The sequence below is a fragment of the Stegodyphus dumicola genome, chromosome 6 (assembly GCF_044657685.1).
Source record: "Stegodyphus dumicola isolate Sdum_Otavi_A_Nest chromosome 6, ASM4465768v1".
Lineage (NCBI taxonomy): Eukaryota > Metazoa > Arthropoda > Arachnida > Araneae > Eresidae > Stegodyphus > Stegodyphus dumicola.
Window position 1 is genome coordinate 89769183 of NC_140773.1, and position 20952 is coordinate 89790134.

Here is a 20952-nt window from a genome sequence, read left to right on the forward strand (position 1 = left end):
CATATAGTTTAGTTTTCATAAATAGTCTTCGACTTTATCACCTATTTCTTCAGTGGTCTCAACACTATAATGCGGCCTGGGTTCATTTTCGAGTAATGTTCTCCGCTGGCTAAATAGAGCAGCCCACTATTCGATGGTGATGCAAGACGTTGCATATCACCATAGACTGAAACCATGTGTTCTTGAATATTTGTCGGTATTATACCTTCGTTTTCCAAGAACTTAGTCACTGAAGAAATCGTAAAAGGTCTCCCAATTAAAATATACCTAACGGTCTCTGAGATTCAGCACTACCTTCTGCGAGCACCACCATTTTCATAGATAAAGATACTTCGAGAATTACTTCTAATTAGATAATACAATTATTCAAATAGATTTATAAAAATTAATACATAGTCAGTACGGCGTTTTACTGTGATGATGTTTAAGAAAGCAAGTTAACATCATAAGATCCCATCTGTGGAGGAATAGAACCGTTTGCTTCAAAATGACTAAGCAAGAAAACATTATTTTACAGAAGGCACAAAAGCAGCATTTGTCCTTTATTTTTCAAAATTACCAGATTTTGGATTCCATGACTCTTTCTACAATTTTTTTAGCTTTAAATTCAAATTAAAAGGTCGCTGCTTCGTAAACGCGGAGCCCGATTAAAAAGGTTTGGAGTCAATTAGGCAATCAGGCTTCACATTATTCAATATTCAGGTCAAATTTTCAGTGATTACTAACATATTTCGTTTAAAGTAGTTTTAGGCGTCATTCCAGTCCCTGGTAAATGCTGTGATGGATCAATAAATGCAGAAGATAACTAATTATTTTTAAAGAGGATGGAGACTAGTTTTCATGCAGGAAGTTAGATTTTGAACGAAGTAACAGAAGCATTAAAATTTCTTCTTAAAAGACTTTTTGATAATTTTGCAATTTCTTCAACTTTTTCAGTTTTTCACCTGTAGTTATAGGCACTTTGTATTTCACTACAAAACGATGCACTGATTCAAAGGAAAACGATTAAAATGTTATTTTCATGCAGAATGTGATTAATTTTTTTCTAAATGAGAGAAAAAATTTTAATTAATTAATAAATTTAAAGAAATGTTTCCTTTGTTTTTAAAGTTTGCTTACCTGCAAAAGGTATCGATTTTTTCAGGTGTGGTGACATCCAGCAACAAGTTTGTGATTTGACCGTTTGTCTGCATTTCTGTAAAGCAACGTATTGCTTCATTTTTACCTCCTGAAGGTTCATCCTGTTGCCGCAGTCTACTAGGTTCATTTCTTCTTGCCCAATAACATGACACAATTCCTAATAAAGGATATAAATATTATGCACCATTTAGCATAAAAATTTTCAGACCATGTTTTGTGAAGTCTGTAATTACATTGAAACTTTAAAACTAATTTCCATGAAAATACAGATATAAAAAGTAGTGGCAATAGTTATTAACGTATATCAATTTTTTTCCTTTAAAATTTCTGCTTAAATGAAATTTTTGCACAGTTTAATGCACTCGATACCTGCTGGTATGCAATAAAAAACTGAATGAGCTTTTCTTTGCATAATGCCCGTATCCTAAAATAGTTAAATGCAAACACGGCTAACGCTGGGCCTAATAGAAAAGTCCACTGAGTAAAGATAGTTTAACTTTTATTCAATGGATTGAATTAGATTATTTAGATCATAGCAAAGTACGCGACGGATACCTAAAAGGACACTTTCATAGAGACATTTTAAGAGAAACTGGCTAATATTCACGTAAACATGGGTAAAACCATGAAACTTCCATGCAGCCAGCCTTTTCAACAATGTTTGAAGCTCGATCCTGCTTTTCATTCGTGCAGAAGGCGGTGGCGAATTGATATAGGGGTGGTTTCATGGTTATACCCATAGGTGTAATGTGAATACGGGCATTTTTCCTTTAAAAGCTACACATTCCCTTAGATAGATAGTTATTGGGTTCTTTACCATAATCCACTAAAGAAAGAAGCTAACACTAGTACAAAAAAAGTATTTCTTTTTTCAGTGTAAATATTAGATTTGACTTTAAAAGACGCTCATTTTTAAACACTTTTAGAAATTTGGAAAAAATAGAAAGCTTTAAAGGATATTTCAGGAACATGATTTCTGTGAATGCATTCCGAAACCTTAAGAGTATAACGAGAGATACCCAATATTAAGAATATGCGTTATTTAACAGCACGCATAATATTAGACATAACCTCTAAACAGTTATTAATTTGCGTTTTTAAAATTTAGGCATTTTACATTTTTTTACGTACAACAGTTTAGATGTAGAGTCAATTACTCAAGTCAATAACAAATTTTCATCCAGCTTTTAAGTTTAACACGCGATGCGTGTTCCAAAAATATTTGTAAATAACTGTATCATTTTTTAATCTTAATAAATTTAGTATATATAGTATAGTTGTAACTTTTGCAGATATACCTCTACAGAAGGTTTAAAAATTACTTTAGTCAAGGATTAGGTAAAGTACGCGAAGTAATTATGAAAGCAAGCTCAATAACAAAATAATTTTGCGTGATACTGATGGAAGAGTTCTTTCTTCGCAACATTTTACTTTTTTCTTGCTTATTCTTTTAACAAAGTAAATACATCTTTTAATTTAATCGAGTTCATTATGCACTTAATTGGTACTCAAATACATAATCTGAAATACTATTTATCGCATTTAAATTTAGCAATATATTTACAGTGCAGTACGCATTCATAAATACGGTCCATAATACCATTTTATGACTAGATGAATGACTGCTTTACTACTGACAATGGATTAAAAGTGTAAGAAATTTAAGAATGCTGCCTAAATAATGATTAATTTAAGAATAAACTTATTTCTTTGCTTTCTTACAGGGTTACAGCTAAACGAACTGTCAAAGATTTAATTCATATTATTGATTCATCAGACAGAAACTGAAAAATATTTCTTTTATTTTAAATATAAATTATAGCAGATATTCACGCTAATCTTCTAATCCAGGCCTCCGAAAACTATGGCTTGCCGCGCATTTTGTACGTCTTTCGAGCAGTAATCGTAATTTTTGAAAATAATTTGTATTCTTTAAACTTTTTACGTCAATAAATATGAATTTATCAGCTTAGGAAATATTTTATAACTTCTAATTTTCTCTAAATCAAGGCATAATTTCGTAGAAACATATGGCCATATGGCGGTTATTGTTCGGCCAAAGAATATTCTTTGGTTTAACTTTGAAAAGCGACGTCTGGTGGTTTCAGACGATTCGATTCTTCAAATATACTGAGAGGTAATGTTTCTGTGGTAACAGAACCATAGAGGCTCCTGATTTAGGACTGTTAGCCTATTTCTTTTTTTTTTGGGGGGGGGATTAGAAATTAATTTGAAATTCATGATAAAAGTTATAATTATTAGTAAATATATTAGTTGTAACCAAAAGAATCGTTTGGAGAAAATTACGGTGGCCAAGCATCATTTGCTTTTAGCATTACAACATGGTAGTCCACACTTAAAAAATGAACGGCTCCAAGATCATATGCTAACTTACTGCAGACGGACTACAATGAGCCATTTATTGCTCTTTGGCTGGCAAATGCATTTCACGTTGCACCAAGCAGTAATTGTATTTCAGAAATACTATAATTACAGTTTGAAGAATATTGTTGCAAAATCCCAGCTGCCGTAAGATGTGTAACTGCTTCCCCGCAAAAGGTTGCTATAAAGTGGCAAGGAAAGGCAGTGTTGTCAGATTTGGCATGAAATCGCCCATTTGGCACCATTTGATGACAGACTTGGCGATATGCCATAGACAGAGCGAGTACATTCTAGAACGAATTCTTACCGGTTTTTCGAGAATGTTCTCGAAGGCAGGTCAAAAGCTATATATACCCTGCCTGAACGCAGAGTAGAGTATCTTGAGTAGTATCTGTAGTATGTTGAGTTCAGTAGCAATGATTTGAGTTCAGAGATTAGCTCGAAAACGATCGACGAGTCGGAAGCTGTACTTTAGTGCTTTGCTGTGAAGCTGTCTTCACGTTATAGCTTGATTACCGTTACAGCCAGTTTCACCGCAGCTGGGCATTTCGCATAATTCTTCGTTGAGCACGCATACTTTTAACAATCAACAATTTCTTAAATTACTTTATATGTACGCGAGTAATTATTTCATAATAATTTCAAACTCCCGGTATGTGCTTCTTGTCAAAATAATAAACAAAGGATGAAAAATTCTGTTTTGGAGATGTATTGAAGTAATAATGCTGTTTTAAAACGGGTAGTGGCTATCAAGGGAGTTGAAAGGACATATACATCGGCAACGGGTTATAGTACTTCGAATCTTATGGAAGACCACTACGATTGCAGTTTGTACTGATGGCAAACAAAGCCCGTCCCATGATCCAGGTTATGTTTCCAAAATAATGATTCAGGTAACGATTTAAGACAAAATATAATTATAAAAGTTGGTTGTATGCGAAAATAGAAACGTTACTTTTGTCTGGGAACTTTAATAAGCGGATAATTTATTTCAAAAAAATTTTTATACCTTAATCGACAGCGCGGCTGTCTAGTAGGAGTTGTGATTTTAGTCTTTCTCGGGGAGCGCCTTTTCATCTCAAACACACACACACACACACAAAGAAAAAATATATATTCAATTTTTCAAGTATTACGGAATTCATACGAATTAAAAGCTTTTTTTTATTTTATTATAAAAATCTCTCTGCCATCCTACGAATTCGGTTTATTCATAATTAATTGAAAATTATAATAAAAAATATATTAACCATAAGAAAATTCTTATTTCCTTCCTGGAAAAAATTTAGAAAAGTTTAAAACTTGTCCATCTTAGAAACGTAATTTCTTTAAGAGCTAAAGCAACAAGAATTAAATCGTTTACATTTGTAAATAACCATTCAATTTTAAAATGTGAGCCAGACTTATTTACTGAAATGTTTCTTTCTATCCGCAAACTACTGTTTTCAGAATAAAAGTGTTATAAATATCTGGCTACGGCTCTTAAATATTTCTGAATTCTAGTTTTCAGGAACATGACAGAAACATTCATCTGTTGACATGAAATTTGGTCACCATTAATATAGATTATCTTATTTGAAGCAAGCATGTAGCCTCGAAAAAGCCTTTGCTTATATGTCATCAAGTGATCTCTGTAGGCTTAAATTCTAACATCAGACGAACAGCAGAAACTTAAGTAAGGGAACTTAAGAGAAACTTAACAGAAGTTTTAAGTAGCTCTGCTACAAAATCAGCGTTTAAAAAAATTGCGAAGTGAAATTGTTAAGTATTGTTATTCACCTTATTAAAAAACCGTTGGCTGTTAGAAACATATTAATTTTTATTTTAGAATTAAATTTTCCTGATAATTACAACCTGTACTATTTTATTTTAATGCTCCCCCCCCCCTTTTTTTTTTTTTTTTTTTTTTTTTTTTGTAGCCGAAAAAGGGACGTTAGTCTCGAATGGGATATTAGTATCGAAACAGCATTTTGAATTTAATCACACTTTTCAAATTGCGGCCACCAGATATAGGCGCTTTGTATTATACTTAAAGAAATTAAATAATGAAGAATCTTCATGAATATATGTATTTTTCTCGCATTGTGAAAAAAAACAGTACCTAGAGGCATCTAATTTTAAATAATATAGTCCTCCACCCGAACATGGGCACCTGGAAGCCCTAATTTCGAATTTGTGTTACTATTACATATTTTGTAAAACTTTAACGGATTTTTGATTGGCAAAATGAACGATTTCAAAGCTGGCAGCGACAACGCTATGCAGAAAAAACATTTTTATATCCAGTGCGCGAGACTGTCTATCGAAAATTCTAAAAATAGCTGTATTTAAATATTTTGTGATTTTGCTGTTAAATCGAATTTTATGGGGCGTAAGCGTCAAGAACGTAATATTTAATAAATAAAGTAAACAAACAAAACGTTAATAATAAAAAGACAAAAAAAAAAAAAGTTTTGTAAAGCCATGTTAGTAAGAAACCTGAACATTCATATGGCGAACTGATAAAAGACTGAGAAAAAGCGAAAAATATATGCCAATACTTTAATGCTACATCGGGAAATCTAAACGTATGCTGCTAGGCTGCTTTTAAAATGTTTGCAATTTTGCTGTTGGTGCATGGCATAGATGCGAAGAAAATGATGCTTAATAATAACGCTAAAGCGACAAACAAAATGGGTTAGCAGGAGTAAGTGTAACAGCAGAATGGTAGACTGCAAGCTCAATGCGAGGGTGAAAATCTTAACAAACCCTTTTGGGCAACCGTTAAAATCTGAAAACTTTCAGATCCCCCCTTCCCCAAACCTCGAATTTGGCTGTTTGATCGAAAAGTCTGCTTAAGCCTGTCCTGATGTTCTAACCAGTAATTTTGGTAACTGCATTAGTAAACTAATGATTAAGCATGAAACAAATTCAATATGAAAGTACATATAATGCAATTTTTTCTCTTTGTTAATGGTTTTAAGACTTTATATTGTTGGAGGGCATATTTTTATCCAATTTTTATTTAAAAGTGGCAGCGGCTTTCCATTTTGTTTAAATTGTAGCTTTTCTAGAAAAAAATAGTTCCCATTATCCCGAATAATTAGGATTCTATTTTCAGTATAACGCAAGACAAAAAGTTTATTAATTCAGGATAAAAATATTCTCAAACCTTTATGATTTTAGAAAGGCTGAGTAGGGCATTAATATTAAATTTCGAATACAGGCAGATTAATGCTGGTATTTGATATTTAAATTCTGTAGTTATAAAGCATATTTTTGCATTAACATAATTATAATTCTGTTTATATTATTAATTAAAGGTAAATACCAGTCAAGAGCTTAGAAAATGAATTAATAAAATTATAAAAATTGTACTTAAAATAAGCGAATAAAACGTACTTACCACTTAAAGACAGAACAAAAAGCAATGACAAAGTAGCCTTCATACTTGCTGCTTAATATCCTGGCTCAGAGATTGAAACGCAAATTTCAGCTATAACGCTTTTTATTAAGTAGGCCGGAATGACTTTGCGATTCGTGTTAATTGCACGTCACAGGATGTTTGTTGTGCATCATCTCCGTACTAGAACACAAAATGAAGAGTTCTTTGTACTTTCTTGCTTATTAGTTTACTAACATCCTGAGCGAACATTCAGGAAATCAGTTGCTACTCTTGCGGAATGGCACGTTTTTTCACCCAAAATCACTTTTCTTGAAACTGTTGTTTACTTTTATATCATGCATTATGAGGCGTCGTGTAAATTGTATCGGGAAAGGTAATCCGTAAATTTCAAAGAAATTAGTAAGTAGTGACGTAATAATTCGCGAAGATTTGCGGAGAAAGAAAATAGCAGAAAGTGGCTTTTCTTTCCTCCTCACGTAAATTTCGATTAGAAATAAATGCAACGATATTCCAGAATTCGAAGGAAAATAGAATTTGGAAAGCAAGTTCTGGGAATTTATAGTTTTGTTACTTTAAAAGAAACCGAAAGAATGCGCTTTTTTTTAATAATGCTTTCCTGAAAGTGATTTTTGTTAAATTTAAAACGCAGACACCTAAGATTTTTTAATGCTATTTATTTTAAAATAAGAGATTTAACATAGTCAGTTTCATATACTCAAACCTTCATTACTTGAAAAGGCTAATTTACATTTTTAAAGGCCTATAAATAAGTTTTTATTTATTTATTCAAAATATATTCTCATACTTACTTGAAAATAAGAAAATAAGTATATTTAGTCTGCTTTTTAATTTATTAAGAACAAAGTGACGTGATTTTCCAAACCCGATCAAAGAGAGAGAACTTTTGCACACCTTTCTCTCCCTCTATAATATAGCTGTTGATTTATTTGAATGCATAGTAAGATTATTTTACACAGCTAACATTGAATTTTTCAACTGTCCTCATATTATAGTGAAATCTGGAAAAACCTGCTACCAGTAGTTCCGTGAAAATAGTTGCCTGCGAGAGTATGACTATCGAGTGGTACTTATCTTCTCACAAATGCCGGTTACTTGTAGAGGCGGTAGGTATGAGAAGTTTCATTACAGTTAATACCGAAATACATGTTTTGTTGCTGCATTTATCTCCAGTAATCATAGTTATATTGTGCAATACACTTCTGGGGAACAGTGTTCCTGCTATTCGTTCTGAAAATGCCAGATTCTCACACTCTATCAGTTTTATAATTGGATAATTATTTGATTTAACTTCTGTTACATACATTTCTAAATACTGTATTTGATATTGTATACTTGCATGCATTTCTAAATACGAGATAATGTCTTCATCCGAATATGGAAAAGTTACGCTTGTTCTACAAAATTTAGAAAATGCAGTTGTATAGGATAAAAATTCTGTTTAAAGATCCGTTGATGGTTTTGTTTCGCCGTTTCTTCTTATAAACAGAAATCCTTCCAGGAGATGTTCTTTTACTATCCACATGAATTTCCTGAAAATGATTATCTTCTTATTTCTGATTCTGATGAACTTATGATTATTTTATTATTTCTGACAAATATATCTTCATAGAAAGACAGAAATAAAATTCATGTTGACTGTTTTATAGAATATGGGAATTACGAGACGGTATTATTCTCAAAATTGAGATTGTACCACACCATCCGGAATATCTGGCCACTTTATTTAATAAAAAAAATATACTAAATTAAACATTCATTACTTGAGTAAGCTTTCCTTGCTTAATTTATATTTTTAAAGATTCTTTCTATGAAAATTCACAGTATATATTCATAAATTATCTAAAAGAGAACTGATTCTGTTTATCCTCTATTATTTAAAAATGGCAGCATTTTAAAGATATAAATTGTATACTAAACAAAGTTTTATTGCTAGAGGAAAGCTTTATGAAGTTATTGCTTTTAAGGTTATTCTTAATAGAAAACATTCAGAACATAGTTTGCTAAATTGTTTAAACATAAACATATTCTAACTCGCTTTTCTAATAAAATCTAAATTTTTAATAATGGAAGTTTTTATATGATCTAATTGAAATAACAATTGAAGAGTCTAGACAGAAAGGAAATTCTAATTGAAGGGTCTAAATAGAAAATTTTTGAAAAAATTTAGAGGATAATTTAAATTTTAAGCCATTAATATTATAAATGTAAGTAACTTACAAACCTTCGAACATTTTTGTATCGTTATTATTAATTCGATGATATGCTTTTGATTTGGTAAGAAATAATTCAATATATTTCGCATGTTACTCATTATCATGTTTATCTAATAAAAAAAAATTAGAATTCGTTTTTTAAATTTAAGTTCTTGCTTCGTTATTGAGATGGAATTTAAAATAATTCATTCAACGTAAATAACGCGTTTTGAGAAAATAATACATTATTTTGAAATAATAAATTTGAAAGACATGACAAAATTTAAAATTCTTTATTAATGAATTCTGAATTTATCTTTTCGTTAAATAATTTCACAGTAGATTGTATTAATTTTATTCAGTGAAATATACTTATATTACTTAATAACCTTTTAAAATATTACTTTTGCAAATAAATATGGCAAATACCAAATGAAATTATTCTATTTTGGATCCAGCATAGAATACTGGATATAAAAATAAAGCTAATACAGGTTTAAATTTTTACTACAAGAAATAAATTCAGAAATTTTTTATTCAGAGATCATAAGAAATGTATGTAGAGGTTTGCGTTTTTACTGGAAGAAATGTAAAAAAGCATACCGAATAAATGTGTTAGCTCAACCACCTTAGTAACCAAATTTTCTGAATATGTCAAACTGTGGCAACCATGCTCAGTGAAACAATCCTTCAATCAAGAAACCTTACCTTATCCTTTAATGTTCCTCTTTCCGTCCACATACTGATCTTCCTTCTGGGTAATATGATCACGATAGTTATATATTATGCGCCTTTATGGCATTATTTGTCATTGACCCGGACAAATACAAATTACAGAAAGTTTTGGAGATGAATGTGCTTTTTTCCTTCAAATGCATCATATAATCCTTATTTAATAATTAAAACTTGTAATTCAAATCGCTAAAATATGTTTCCGTTTCATATGTTAATAATATTAGCGGACTTACGATAAATATCGATAATTTGGAAATCTTTTAAAGAACAAAATTGTTGCGAAAACTGACAGCTTAGACTAGGTAAGTAGCTTTTATCTTTTCATCTGTAAAACAATCGCCAAATTGCTCAAAGATGGTTGCGTTAATACGTAAGTACTATGCGACTTATAATATCAAACAGTTTTAAAATTTGCTATGTTAAGTGAAAACAAAGCACGCTATTTATCATAGCAATACATTGTACTGAAAGAATTTTTCCTCTTCGCTAAATCTTACTAGTTTTATATAAAGATAAAAAATATGTCATACATTTTAAAATTATAAAATTAAATAATTCACAATATGTGTCCTAATTTTTACGTCCCAAATTTTCAGAAGTTTGTTGAGTCATTAGGTTTTTTGAAGCAGGAGACGTGAAAAATGTCCTTCGCCGGGACACGAACCCTGAATCTGTCGAGTATGCTTCAAATTAGTCCAAGAAAGCATGCTGGAAGAAGGGAGAAAATAACTTATATACTCCTTCTTTTAAAAGGCAACTGGGGATTAGGGGACCCAAGCGTCAAATCCTGGTGGCGATGAATTATCATCCACCACTCTTTGGGTTCGAACGCCACTTATAGTCATTAGGTTTTATTTTTAGAAAGAGAGTGGAAGAAGTGGTTTCAAGATAATAATATAACGTTGCTAAAATGTTTCAATGTTGTATAATTGTAAGAAATGTGCAATGACCTCGCCAAGACTCGAACCCTGGACCTCTCGAATACTTGTCGAATATGCTTCCAATAACACCACGAAGGCATGCGGAAAGAACGAAGAAAGGACCTTTAATTTTAAAATCAGATTATATATTGCTTCAGAAAAATACCTTACAACTGTATTATTTGAGAAACTGTTATTGCTCCCATACTTTCAAAACTGCATCTGCGTACTATCTCACGTGAAATAATGAAAACATAATGACTTCGCCTTTAATGTGAATGATCCGAAGTCTTCAAGATCTTATTTAATTTATTACTATGAACTTCGACGTAGTAATTCTAATCATCCTCTTACAATAACATTGCATCGCTTATATAAAATATACCATATGGCAATGCAGTAAGAAATATAATCTTATAGTAACATGCAACACGCATTTTATTTGTATAGCCCCCTTTTTTTTCAATACTGAGAACAAAATGCAAGTAAACAGTAGGGAGGTTTAGTCTCGAAACCGAAGCGAAAGAAACATATCCAGTGACGATATTGCATTTGAACTATGTTCGACAATGCGGTACGATTTGCTTAAATTCATTCGGCGCAGTCCGCAGAAATTCAGCCTAAATACTATAATTCCACTAAAAAAGTCATGGTTATCTTCCAAACGGAAGATGAAAAGAGTAAATTTGGCTAAAACTCTGGACTGGACAGCTGAACAATGGAATGCGTTATTTGGAGTGATGAGATCAAGATCTCCGTGTTTGATAGAGACAGCATAAAGTACGTGAGGAGAAGATTTCTACCCTAACTGCTCCTACCGTGACACACCCAATTAGCACTAAAACCTTGGTTTATGACATTTAAAGGTCAGGGTAGAATTTGCGTTATTAATGGATATAAATATAAACGCACAGACGTACCTATAAATAAAAACAATGAGCCCAAAAGGAAGTCTTCCGCACGTCTTTCACTCTTCGGCACGTCTATTACTCTTCCTTTCACTCTTCTAAAGTCTTCCACGGAGGTCTTTCAGTCTTCCAAGATAAAGCAAAATTTACATTTCATTAGGATTCAACTCCACGTGATGCTGATACAGTGTGTAAGAAGTGGTTTCAAGATAATTATATAACATTTGCTAGAATGGATTGTGAATAAGCGCAGACCTTAATCTCTTTGAAAATCTTCGAAGCCGACCAAAAAAAAAAAAAAATTTCTTAGGCAGAAACAACTCGGCAATAAAAATCGAATTAAAAGGAATAATTTAATCTTGGCTTCACTTTATCATAACTGCAAAACGAAAAACGCTTGGTTCAGCTCATAGGAAGGCGTTATAAGCCGGTCATTAAATCCTGAAAGGTTATCCCCTGAATATTAAACGATATGACGTGACTTTTAGCCTGTTTAATTTTCTTTTTTAGAACTGCTTTTCTAATAACAGTCCCTTCATAAATGTTATTACAATATATTTTAAGTGGTGCTATGACTGATATATATATTAAAAGTGGTGACCCGGCAACCTCAGAAACACATTTTTTTAAAAAGTTTTCCACATTTTTTGCCATTAGTGTACTCAAGTCGATTTTCTGCAGCATGCTCATTGTACAGATGTCAGATGTTCTCGATGGAGCATTTGCCAGTTTGTTGAGGAGGTTGTAAGCGATAACAAAAGAAAATACCAGCAGTGGCTATAAAAAACGAATTGATTGCAAATAAAGGTGTTAGAAATGCTCAGACAGACGAGCTTACAAGTATAAATGGTAGTGATAATATTATTAATGATAAAAAATGCAACAATAGTATAACAAGAAAGTAGGTGTAACAATGCGATGTTACTCTACTTAAGTGGAAGTATTATATGCATCTCTATATGTCTTAAGAGGAAGTAATATTTTTATGTTAAAAGCTGAAGCTGGTTAAAATATGTCTCAATATTCAAGAGTTAAAATATGTCTCAATATTCGTAGTGTTACCTACGCCACATGTTTTAACAGAAAAGGTTATTAAGGTATCTGCAACAATCCGGAAGACGGCATCGTCGCCAGGATGTTACACCATGAAACACTTTTATATTTACCTCACGAAATCCTGTGTCATCCTTTACGGTTTAGGCACTGATATCTTACTCTCACGTTTCTGTAGAAACTAAAATAATATTAGTCATTCCTCATAGATTCCGGTGAATGACTTATATAGCAGTAATTATTAGGTCAAGAAACTCTTTCATTGAAAATGCTGATTCATATAATACTCATTTAAGTGCCGACATGTTGATGATTATAATTACGGCAGCAGTGTTGATATTCTCTCATGCGTATGCCATTTCTGAATTGTATTAGACAGAGCAAACGAGAAACATATTTAAAAAGCTCTAAAATTCAGTGCTTTAGGTTTTCCAAAACATGCAGTAATCATATCATTACAGTAAATCTTTAAAGAGATATGTCTCGTAATAGAGCAAGTTAAATTACAAGGGGTATTAATATATACCGAAATTTGATGTTTTTTAAATTTGACACCGTGATTAAGAAACGACTGCACAGCTAAATATGTTTTTAATAGTTTATCAGTTTGTGAGTTCCTCCTTACTTGCTTTGGGAACATTAAATGTCCTGACTCGGAACAGGGAACTTACTAAAGCTATGTTCAATAATTTTGGGAAGTAGACAAAACACACAGGAAGGGTATACGAAACCCTTTATTTTTCTCTCTTTACAATGATTTCCGGACTTCGGAATACAGAGACCAACCACTTGTGGTCTGAACGTAAGAATATAAAAATATTAACTAAACTCTAACTAGACTTAACTTTGAATTAATCAAACAAGTGCCTACTCCAAGATTGGCCGTATATTAGCAAAAAGCCGTATATAGTACAGAGAACTGTTAACACTACGATACGTTTAAAATTATCAAGAGAATTAAACCTCTGTCCTTGAAGGCAACCAGCAACCGAATAAAACTGCTATGGCAAGCGGCCTGCTCCTAATCACTCCTTCCTCTCTCTTCCTTGGCAAAAAGCCACAACTTAAGTACTTGGCGTTCGCAAGACAAATTTGCATAAATAAGTTAAAGCTCTTAATTCTGGCCGGAAGTAGAAAATAAGAAGTGATAGTAAAGATTTAAAATAAAATAAACGTTATTAAAACTTAAGATCCTTACATACTTCCCGCCAGAGTTAATTAGTTTGAAATTGAGGTCTAAAACGACCTTGTTGAAAACTTTTAGCTCTAGAATCTAACGCGAGGCCAATCTTTTACAAACATTTCTCACTAGAAACTAGAAATTAAAAAAAAAAAGTCGTTTTTACATTATCAATTCCATGGACAATTACTTTTCATCTATACTGCATCTAAACAGGAGTTCTTAGTTGAAATCTGGTTCCTTTCAGAGATCTGGAAGGAAACTAGTTTAATGAAATGTTACACAATGAAATGGCAAGTAACATGAATACTTATATTTCTCTTAACATTCTTATTTCATTCATGACGTTATTTAGTTCTCTCCCGGTGCTCTCTGACATGTGTTGTAAATGAAAACACCAAACACGAACGTGTTTATGTACAAGTGTTCAACACTACCGCCTGCAATCAAAACACTAACGTGTTAAAATTCAACATAACAAGACCTCATAACACACCTTATATTCATCTCTAAACCCTGAGGTACTATTCTGAAAGTGGCTAACTCTGAAGTGTAGCGTCTGAGAGCCTAACTACATTCATTCAACCTTTAACACATATTCACAATAATTTGCTCTTTTTACAGTCACACGAATAAGTTAAAATTTTTGGCATTACTTTCACTTTTAACATATCACAGTATTTCTTAACGTTTAAAATAACAGTTCACATTGTATATAAGGACATATTAACATGCCGTTAATTTAACGCATTTTAAAACATACATTAGTAGTACATTGTTAACTTCTATTCTTTTCCAAGCAAGTGCCAATTCTTCTACATTGAAATACTACATTTCAAAAGTCTTTCAGACTAAAACTTCTTTCTTGCCAGAATCTTTTAAATAAAATTTTATACAATATTCAAGTATTTACACATTCCTATTATACATTAATTTTAGTTTTACTCGCGAGTAATTGAAAAACATAATACCAAAATAGGTAACAATTCATTTCTCGCCTTTTTGGCGATAAAGGTAGACCTCACATGAGGTAAAACGTCTTGAATTCTGCCACTTGCAGTAAGAATGAAAGATTAACTTAAGGTTTCAAAGTAACATAAAGTTTTACTTATCTTTGTGATATTCGGACATCCTTTTGTCTCCCCAGTCCGTGCTTTATATCTGGCATGCACCATGTGTTTTCACTAGTATCGCAGCTTTATCTCTGCTCTGCATCCTGTGATCTTACCAGTTTTATTACACGTTTTTATATGTCACATAGTATTACATCTGCCCAGCATTATTTGTTCTAACAGCATCACATGAATACATTATTAGTACTCTACTTAGCAGTCTGTGAGTATGTTCTGTGTATTTTAAGTGTGTTGTTATGTGTATTATGTCTTACATTTTTATGCCACCTCCACCCCCTTTTTTTTTTTTTTTTAGATTTCCTGTGACAACCACTGTAATCCTAAAACTTTCAAATGTCATACACATCACTTGTAATGTAGACTATGTCAACCGCCCTTGTATGGCCATGTAACTTTCTCATTAAGATTCAAATAAACTCCCGAGGCAGCCTGATGAGGCTCCAGGGAGTTGTTGCCACTAGATAGTGGAGGACGCGGGGCATATGCCTGTTTACCTATGTTAAACATCAGGCGCCCTCGTCCTCCGTCACCTGTCACCTGTCTCCCCAGTCCTGAAAGGTAGCGAAGATTATGGTTTGGTTTATCTTCCTTCTTGTGCGGGTTCGCCCTTCAGTTCCTTCCTCAATGAGCTTTCTTTTCCTTCCAGTTCGGTCACCCTTGAAGACCTTCTTTTTAGCCTCTGCCTGTGGTCTTGGCCGTTTGATGGCAGTTGGTCTTGGCGGAACCAGGACAACTCTCTCTCGTTCCTGCTTGGATCTCGTTGCTGGCTGTTCAAATTTTCCTTGTTTCTTTGCCTCCGCAGCTGGTATTCCTTCAGCAATTCGTCGACATTTGCTGCGTAGACTCCTATCCGATGGGTAGATCTTCCGTTTGGGAGCCGGGTTATAGTTGCCGTTATTTCTCCTGGCTCTCTTTGCATTCGTCGTACTTCTCCCTTCTTCATTCTGGGGGTGGTCGTGCTCTCTCTTTTCTGGTCGGTGGAACGGCTTCTTTTTCTTGTTACCTTCAATTTTCCAACGGGGAAACTTTCTTTTCAATTGCTCCTGCCTCCTAATGGCTTGCCCTTGTGATTGTCGTTATTCCACCTCTGGAGCCTGTGCCTGCAGTGCCAGATCCTGCAAAAGATCTTTAAATATTTGCGTTTTATTACGGTTATAGAATGGTTTTATCTGGTCAATGTTTGCGGAGCATGTTTCACCATTCCTGGCTTTTAACACCACTACAGCCTGAGTTATTTTTTCTATGACATATGGTCCTTCAAATCGTGGAAAAAATTTGGCAGTTTTATCTTCTGGTGCTGAAGAAAGTGAATGCTTAATTTTTAACACTTCATCTCCTACTTTATAAGTTACTCCCCGTCGTTTCATATCGTAATAAATTTTCTGTTTTCTCTGTGCTACTTCAGTGTTCTTTTTTTCTTCTTTAATTAATTTTTCTATATCACCCATTTTAAATTCTGGGCCTCTTTGTTGAACATAAAATAATTTATCTAACGGCGTTATAATCTTTCTGCCTAAAAATAACTCAGCAGCAGTTTTGCCCGTTGTATCATGTTTTGCGGTTCTAAGGGCGAAAGCTAATTCATTGACATAGTTCTCCCAGCTTTTATGAAAATTTTTAACATAACTACGGATAATTTTCACTATATTTCTATTGACCCGTTCCGCTATATTTGATTGCGACGGATACGGAACCATTTTTAAATGACGTATGCCCAGTTTTTGGCACATGTCTTCAAATATATTACTTACAAATTGAGGACCATTAGCCGATATAACTTTTAAGGGCGCCCCGTATTTTAAAATATATTTATTTAAAATAGAATCAGTAACTAATTTCGCGGAGGCTCGTTTTAAGGGAACAATTTCGGTCCACTTACTAAAATGATCAACCATAACAAGGAGATACCGACTTTTATTTAACTGACTTTTTGGGAAAGGGCCCAATAAATTGATGCCAATTATTTTATTTGGAATTTCGGATTTAATGCTATTTAGAAACCCGGCCGGGCGGAAACTAATATAATTAACTGCTTGACATGTTGGGCAGGACTGGACATACGCCCTTGTTAATTTTGCAGTTCAGGAAAATAAACTGCTTCGCGTACGCGTTGGATGATTTTTTGAATACCAGCATGAGAAGCTAAAGGGCAGTCGTGTAACTCCTGCAGGATATTTAATCTAAGACTAGCTGGGATAATAGGTCGAAATTCGTTGTTGGAATTTGTAGTTTTTGTATAAAATAATAGACCATCTATTAGTTCGTAATGGGCCGCCCTATTTCTTATCGCCACAATATCTTGGTGGCTAAAATTTTCAGGATCCTTTAAATACTCATAAATGTTTTTAAATTCAGGATCCTTACCCAGTTCGGTTATTACAGTTTCTCGGGAATTTATCGTACATGCTGTGAGCATTGCCACCTTTACAGTATTACCTTCTTCATCTATTTTTATTCTGGATAGGGCATCTGCTACGATATTTTCCTTTCCGGGGATGTGCTTGATTACCAGATTATATTCTTGTAACTTGAGTGCCCATCTTATTAACCTTGGGGATAAGTTTTTCCCTGAGTACAATCTAGTTACCGTCGCATGATCAGAATACACTGTTATTGGCGCCCTTCCAAAATAGACTCGGAACTTTTGCACTGCTAACAGAACTGCAAGTGCCTCTCTCTCGGTCGCGGAATAATTTCTTTGTGTTTGATTTAAAGTTCGACTAAAAAATGCCACGGGCTGCTGATTTTGCGAAAGTACCGCTCCTACCGCATAATCCGAAGCATCGGCTGAAATTTCTAAATTCTCATCCTTTTCAGGAAATTTCAACACAGGGGCTTGCGTTAATGCTTGCTTTAATTTTTCGAACGCACTATTGGCTTCGGCCGTCCACGAGAATCTTGCCTTTTTCCTTTTTAATTTTAACAATGGTTCAGCAATAGCTGCAAAATCTTTTATAAAGGACCTATAATATGAACAAAGTCCTAGAAAAGAAGAGAGCTTCTTCGCCGTGTTTGGAGTCGGATACTTTTGTACAGCAATTATTTTTGATTCGTCTGTCTCGATTCCTTTCTGAGATATTTTGTAACCTAAATATTTTAATTCAGGGGCTGCAAATTTGCACTTTTCGACATTAACTTTTAGGCCGGCCTAATTTAATAAAGAAAACACCTGTCTTAAATCCTGTACATGTTAGTCGAGATTATCACTAGTAATAATGATATCGTCTAAATAGATAAATGTGGACTTTCCAAGAACAGGCCTTAACACAATGTCCATACATCGCTGAAATGTTGCCGGTGCCCCTGAAAGGCCAAACGGCATACGCAGGAATGCATAAGTGCCAGACTTGGTTATAAAAGCAGTCTTAGGCACGTCCTCAGGCCTAACCCCTATTTGAAAATAACCAGTCGTTAAGTCTAAAGTCGTCATGTATATTTGGTAGAAGTTATGTTGCTTAGAATTTCTTCAATAATAGGTAACGGATATACCGGATATTTAGTTATGGAGTTTAATTTACGGTAGTCAATCGCGAATCGCCACCTGTTTGGATGTGTCAATGGATAGTCATTATTTTTCTTACATAAAACCACCGGGCTAGCATAACTACTTGAGATGGGCGTTATGATCTTTTTACGTAGCATATCGGTGATATGCCATTCTATAATTTTTTCCTTATTCTTATCATACCGGTATGCTTTCTAGCGAACTGGCATTGAATCTCCGGTGTCAATACTATGGTTAGTAACTTGAGTAAATCCTGGAATATCACTAAATAACGAGGCAAATTCACTTATCACTTGTCGAATTTTTTGTTGCTCTTCCTTAGGCATGTGGTCAAGGTTTAAGATTGGTGGTTCTGTTTTTTCTTCTCGAACTGGTTTCATCGTCAGCTTAAGGGACGCTTCGTTAAAATCCAGCGTTGCTTCTGCCTCTGAAAGAAAATCTATCCCTAAATGATATGTGCTTGCAAATTCTTTACTATAAAAAACATAATCTTTACTTGCTCGTCCTTGATACGAACGTATAACGGTAATTTACCTATGCACTTGCATCTTTCTCCCTGCGTAGCTAACACTGTCGTATTATCCGAATTATATATGCGGTATTTCCGAAAATACTTCCTAAAAAAATCTTCTGCCACACAGGAACACTGCGCGCCTGTATCCAGAAATGCGGTGGCTGGGATGTTATTCACCAACACTTCAGTCTTTGGAAGAGTCAAATTTTTCTTCATCACTGTATTTAACTTGAAGGAAGAGGGGTTTTCTTGGCCTTCGGATATCCGCACCCTCCCGTCAGCAGAAATCCGTTTTAGTTTAAATCTTGTTTTTTCCTTTCCATGCTTTCCTTCTTTTTCCACTGGCCTTCAGACTTTTTTGTGGCTTACTATTGAACTGTCGACGTTCGCCGGTTGTTTTTGCATGCTCGGGTTTCCTTGCCCACTGATTCGCTTTGCTTCCGTAGCCGTGTTTCTGACTTTGCTGTGGTCTTGGCTCACCAAATTGGTTTCGTTGCTCATACTGGCGTCTTCTTTCAATGTGCGCCGTTCTTCTACTTTCAAACTGGATTGCTAGCTCAAATAACTTTTCCAGTGTAGTCGGATTCCTTAATTCAATAAAGTCTTGTACTTGGGGAAGTAACCTCGGCAAAATCACTTGAATTATCTCAGGATCCGGACGGTTTCCATACAAGAGTTTGAAGACGTGAATTTTTCTTAAAATAAAGCTTGAGAGATTTTCAGTTCGTTTCTGGTATATGCTGAAAAGTTTCGCTTCTAATATTGCACGATCTCTTACGACAGGGAAGGCTTTTACTAAGGCAGTCTTAAAATTTTCGTAAGTATAGGTGGGACTTCCCGCTTGACCCAAGAGGCTTCTGCCGATACATTTGAACCAATTAAGCGCTTGCCCCTCAAAGCGCTGGTAGCTAAGCTGACTTTCTGGAACTCATGCAATGGGTACAGCATGAAATGTTCATCCAATTTTTCCAAAAAACTAGTTACCGGTGAGTTTCCATTAAATGTTGCTTCTGGTTTCATCGATGCGCGCATGGTCTGGACGATGTAACCAAATCCTTACAGGGCGGCAGCTGGCATTTCTGGATTCTGAGCCGCTTCTGCAGGCAGCGCAGGTTCTTCTTGAAACTCGGCCATGGTTATTCTCCTTCGTCGGGCGCCACTACCAGGTTGTGTGGTCCTCCTTACTTTCTTTAGGAACATTAAATGTCCTGACTCGGAACAGGGAGCTTACTAAAGCTATGTTCAATAATTTTGGGAAGTAGACAAAACACACGGGAAGGGTATACGAAACCCTTTATTTTGCTCCCTTTACAATGATTTCCGGACTTCGGAATACAGAGACCAACCACTTGTGGTCTGAACGTAAGAATATAAAAATATTAACTAAACTCTAACTAGACTTAACTTTGAATTAATCAAACAAGTGCCTACTCCAAGATTGGCCGTATATTAGCAAAAAGCCGTATGTAGTACAGAGAACTGTTAACACTACGATACGTTTAAAATTATCAAGAAAATTAAACCTCTGGCCTTGAAGGCAACCAGCAACCCAGTAAAACTGCTATGGCAAGCGGCCTGCTCCTAATCACTCCTTCCTCTCTCTTGCTTGGCAAAAAGCCACAACTTAAGTACTTGGCGTTCGCAAGACAAATTTGCATAAATAAGTTAAAGCTTTTAATTCTGGCTGGAAGTAGAAAATAAGAAGTGATAGTAAAGATTTAAAATAAAATAAACGTTAGTAAAACTTAAGATCCTTACAAGTTCATAACAGATTGAAGGTTTTTCATTAGGGAATTGATGGAATAATATACCTATTCAGAATAAAAGAATTTTTATCACGTAATACTTTTTAGTAAAAATCTAAGAAATTAAAACACTGACTTC

The 20952-nt window shown here is 34.1% G+C and overlaps 1 protein-coding gene and 1 long non-coding RNA gene across 3 annotated transcripts in view; one reads left to right on the top strand and one right to left on the bottom strand.

Annotated features, from left to right (window-relative positions):
• The window catches only part of LOC118186551 (uncharacterized), a 74584-nt gene that overhangs the window by 19106 nt on the left and 34526 nt on the right, over positions 1-20952 (bottom strand). The window contains exons 1-2 of one of the 2 annotated variants that reach the window (XM_035356659.2): positions 6908-7104; positions 1120-1297 (exon numbers count right to left, since the gene is read on the bottom strand). In XM_035356659.2, the coding sequence (XP_035212550.1) occupies positions 1120-1297; positions 6908-6950 (221 nt within the window). In that variant the 5' untranslated portion in view covers positions 6951-7104. Of the gene's footprint in view, positions 1-1119; positions 1298-6907; positions 7105-20952 lie in introns of those variants that run through there. The other variant, XM_085818663.1, reaches the window with a different exon arrangement.
• LOC118186552 (uncharacterized) overlaps positions 1-20952 on the top strand; it is a 30646-nt gene that overhangs the window by 7534 nt on the left and 2160 nt on the right. Inside the window, exon 2 of the long non-coding RNA XR_004757792.2 lies at positions 7921-8031. This is a non-coding gene — a long non-coding RNA (uncharacterized LOC118186552). The remainder of the gene's footprint in view (positions 1-7920; positions 8032-20952) is intronic.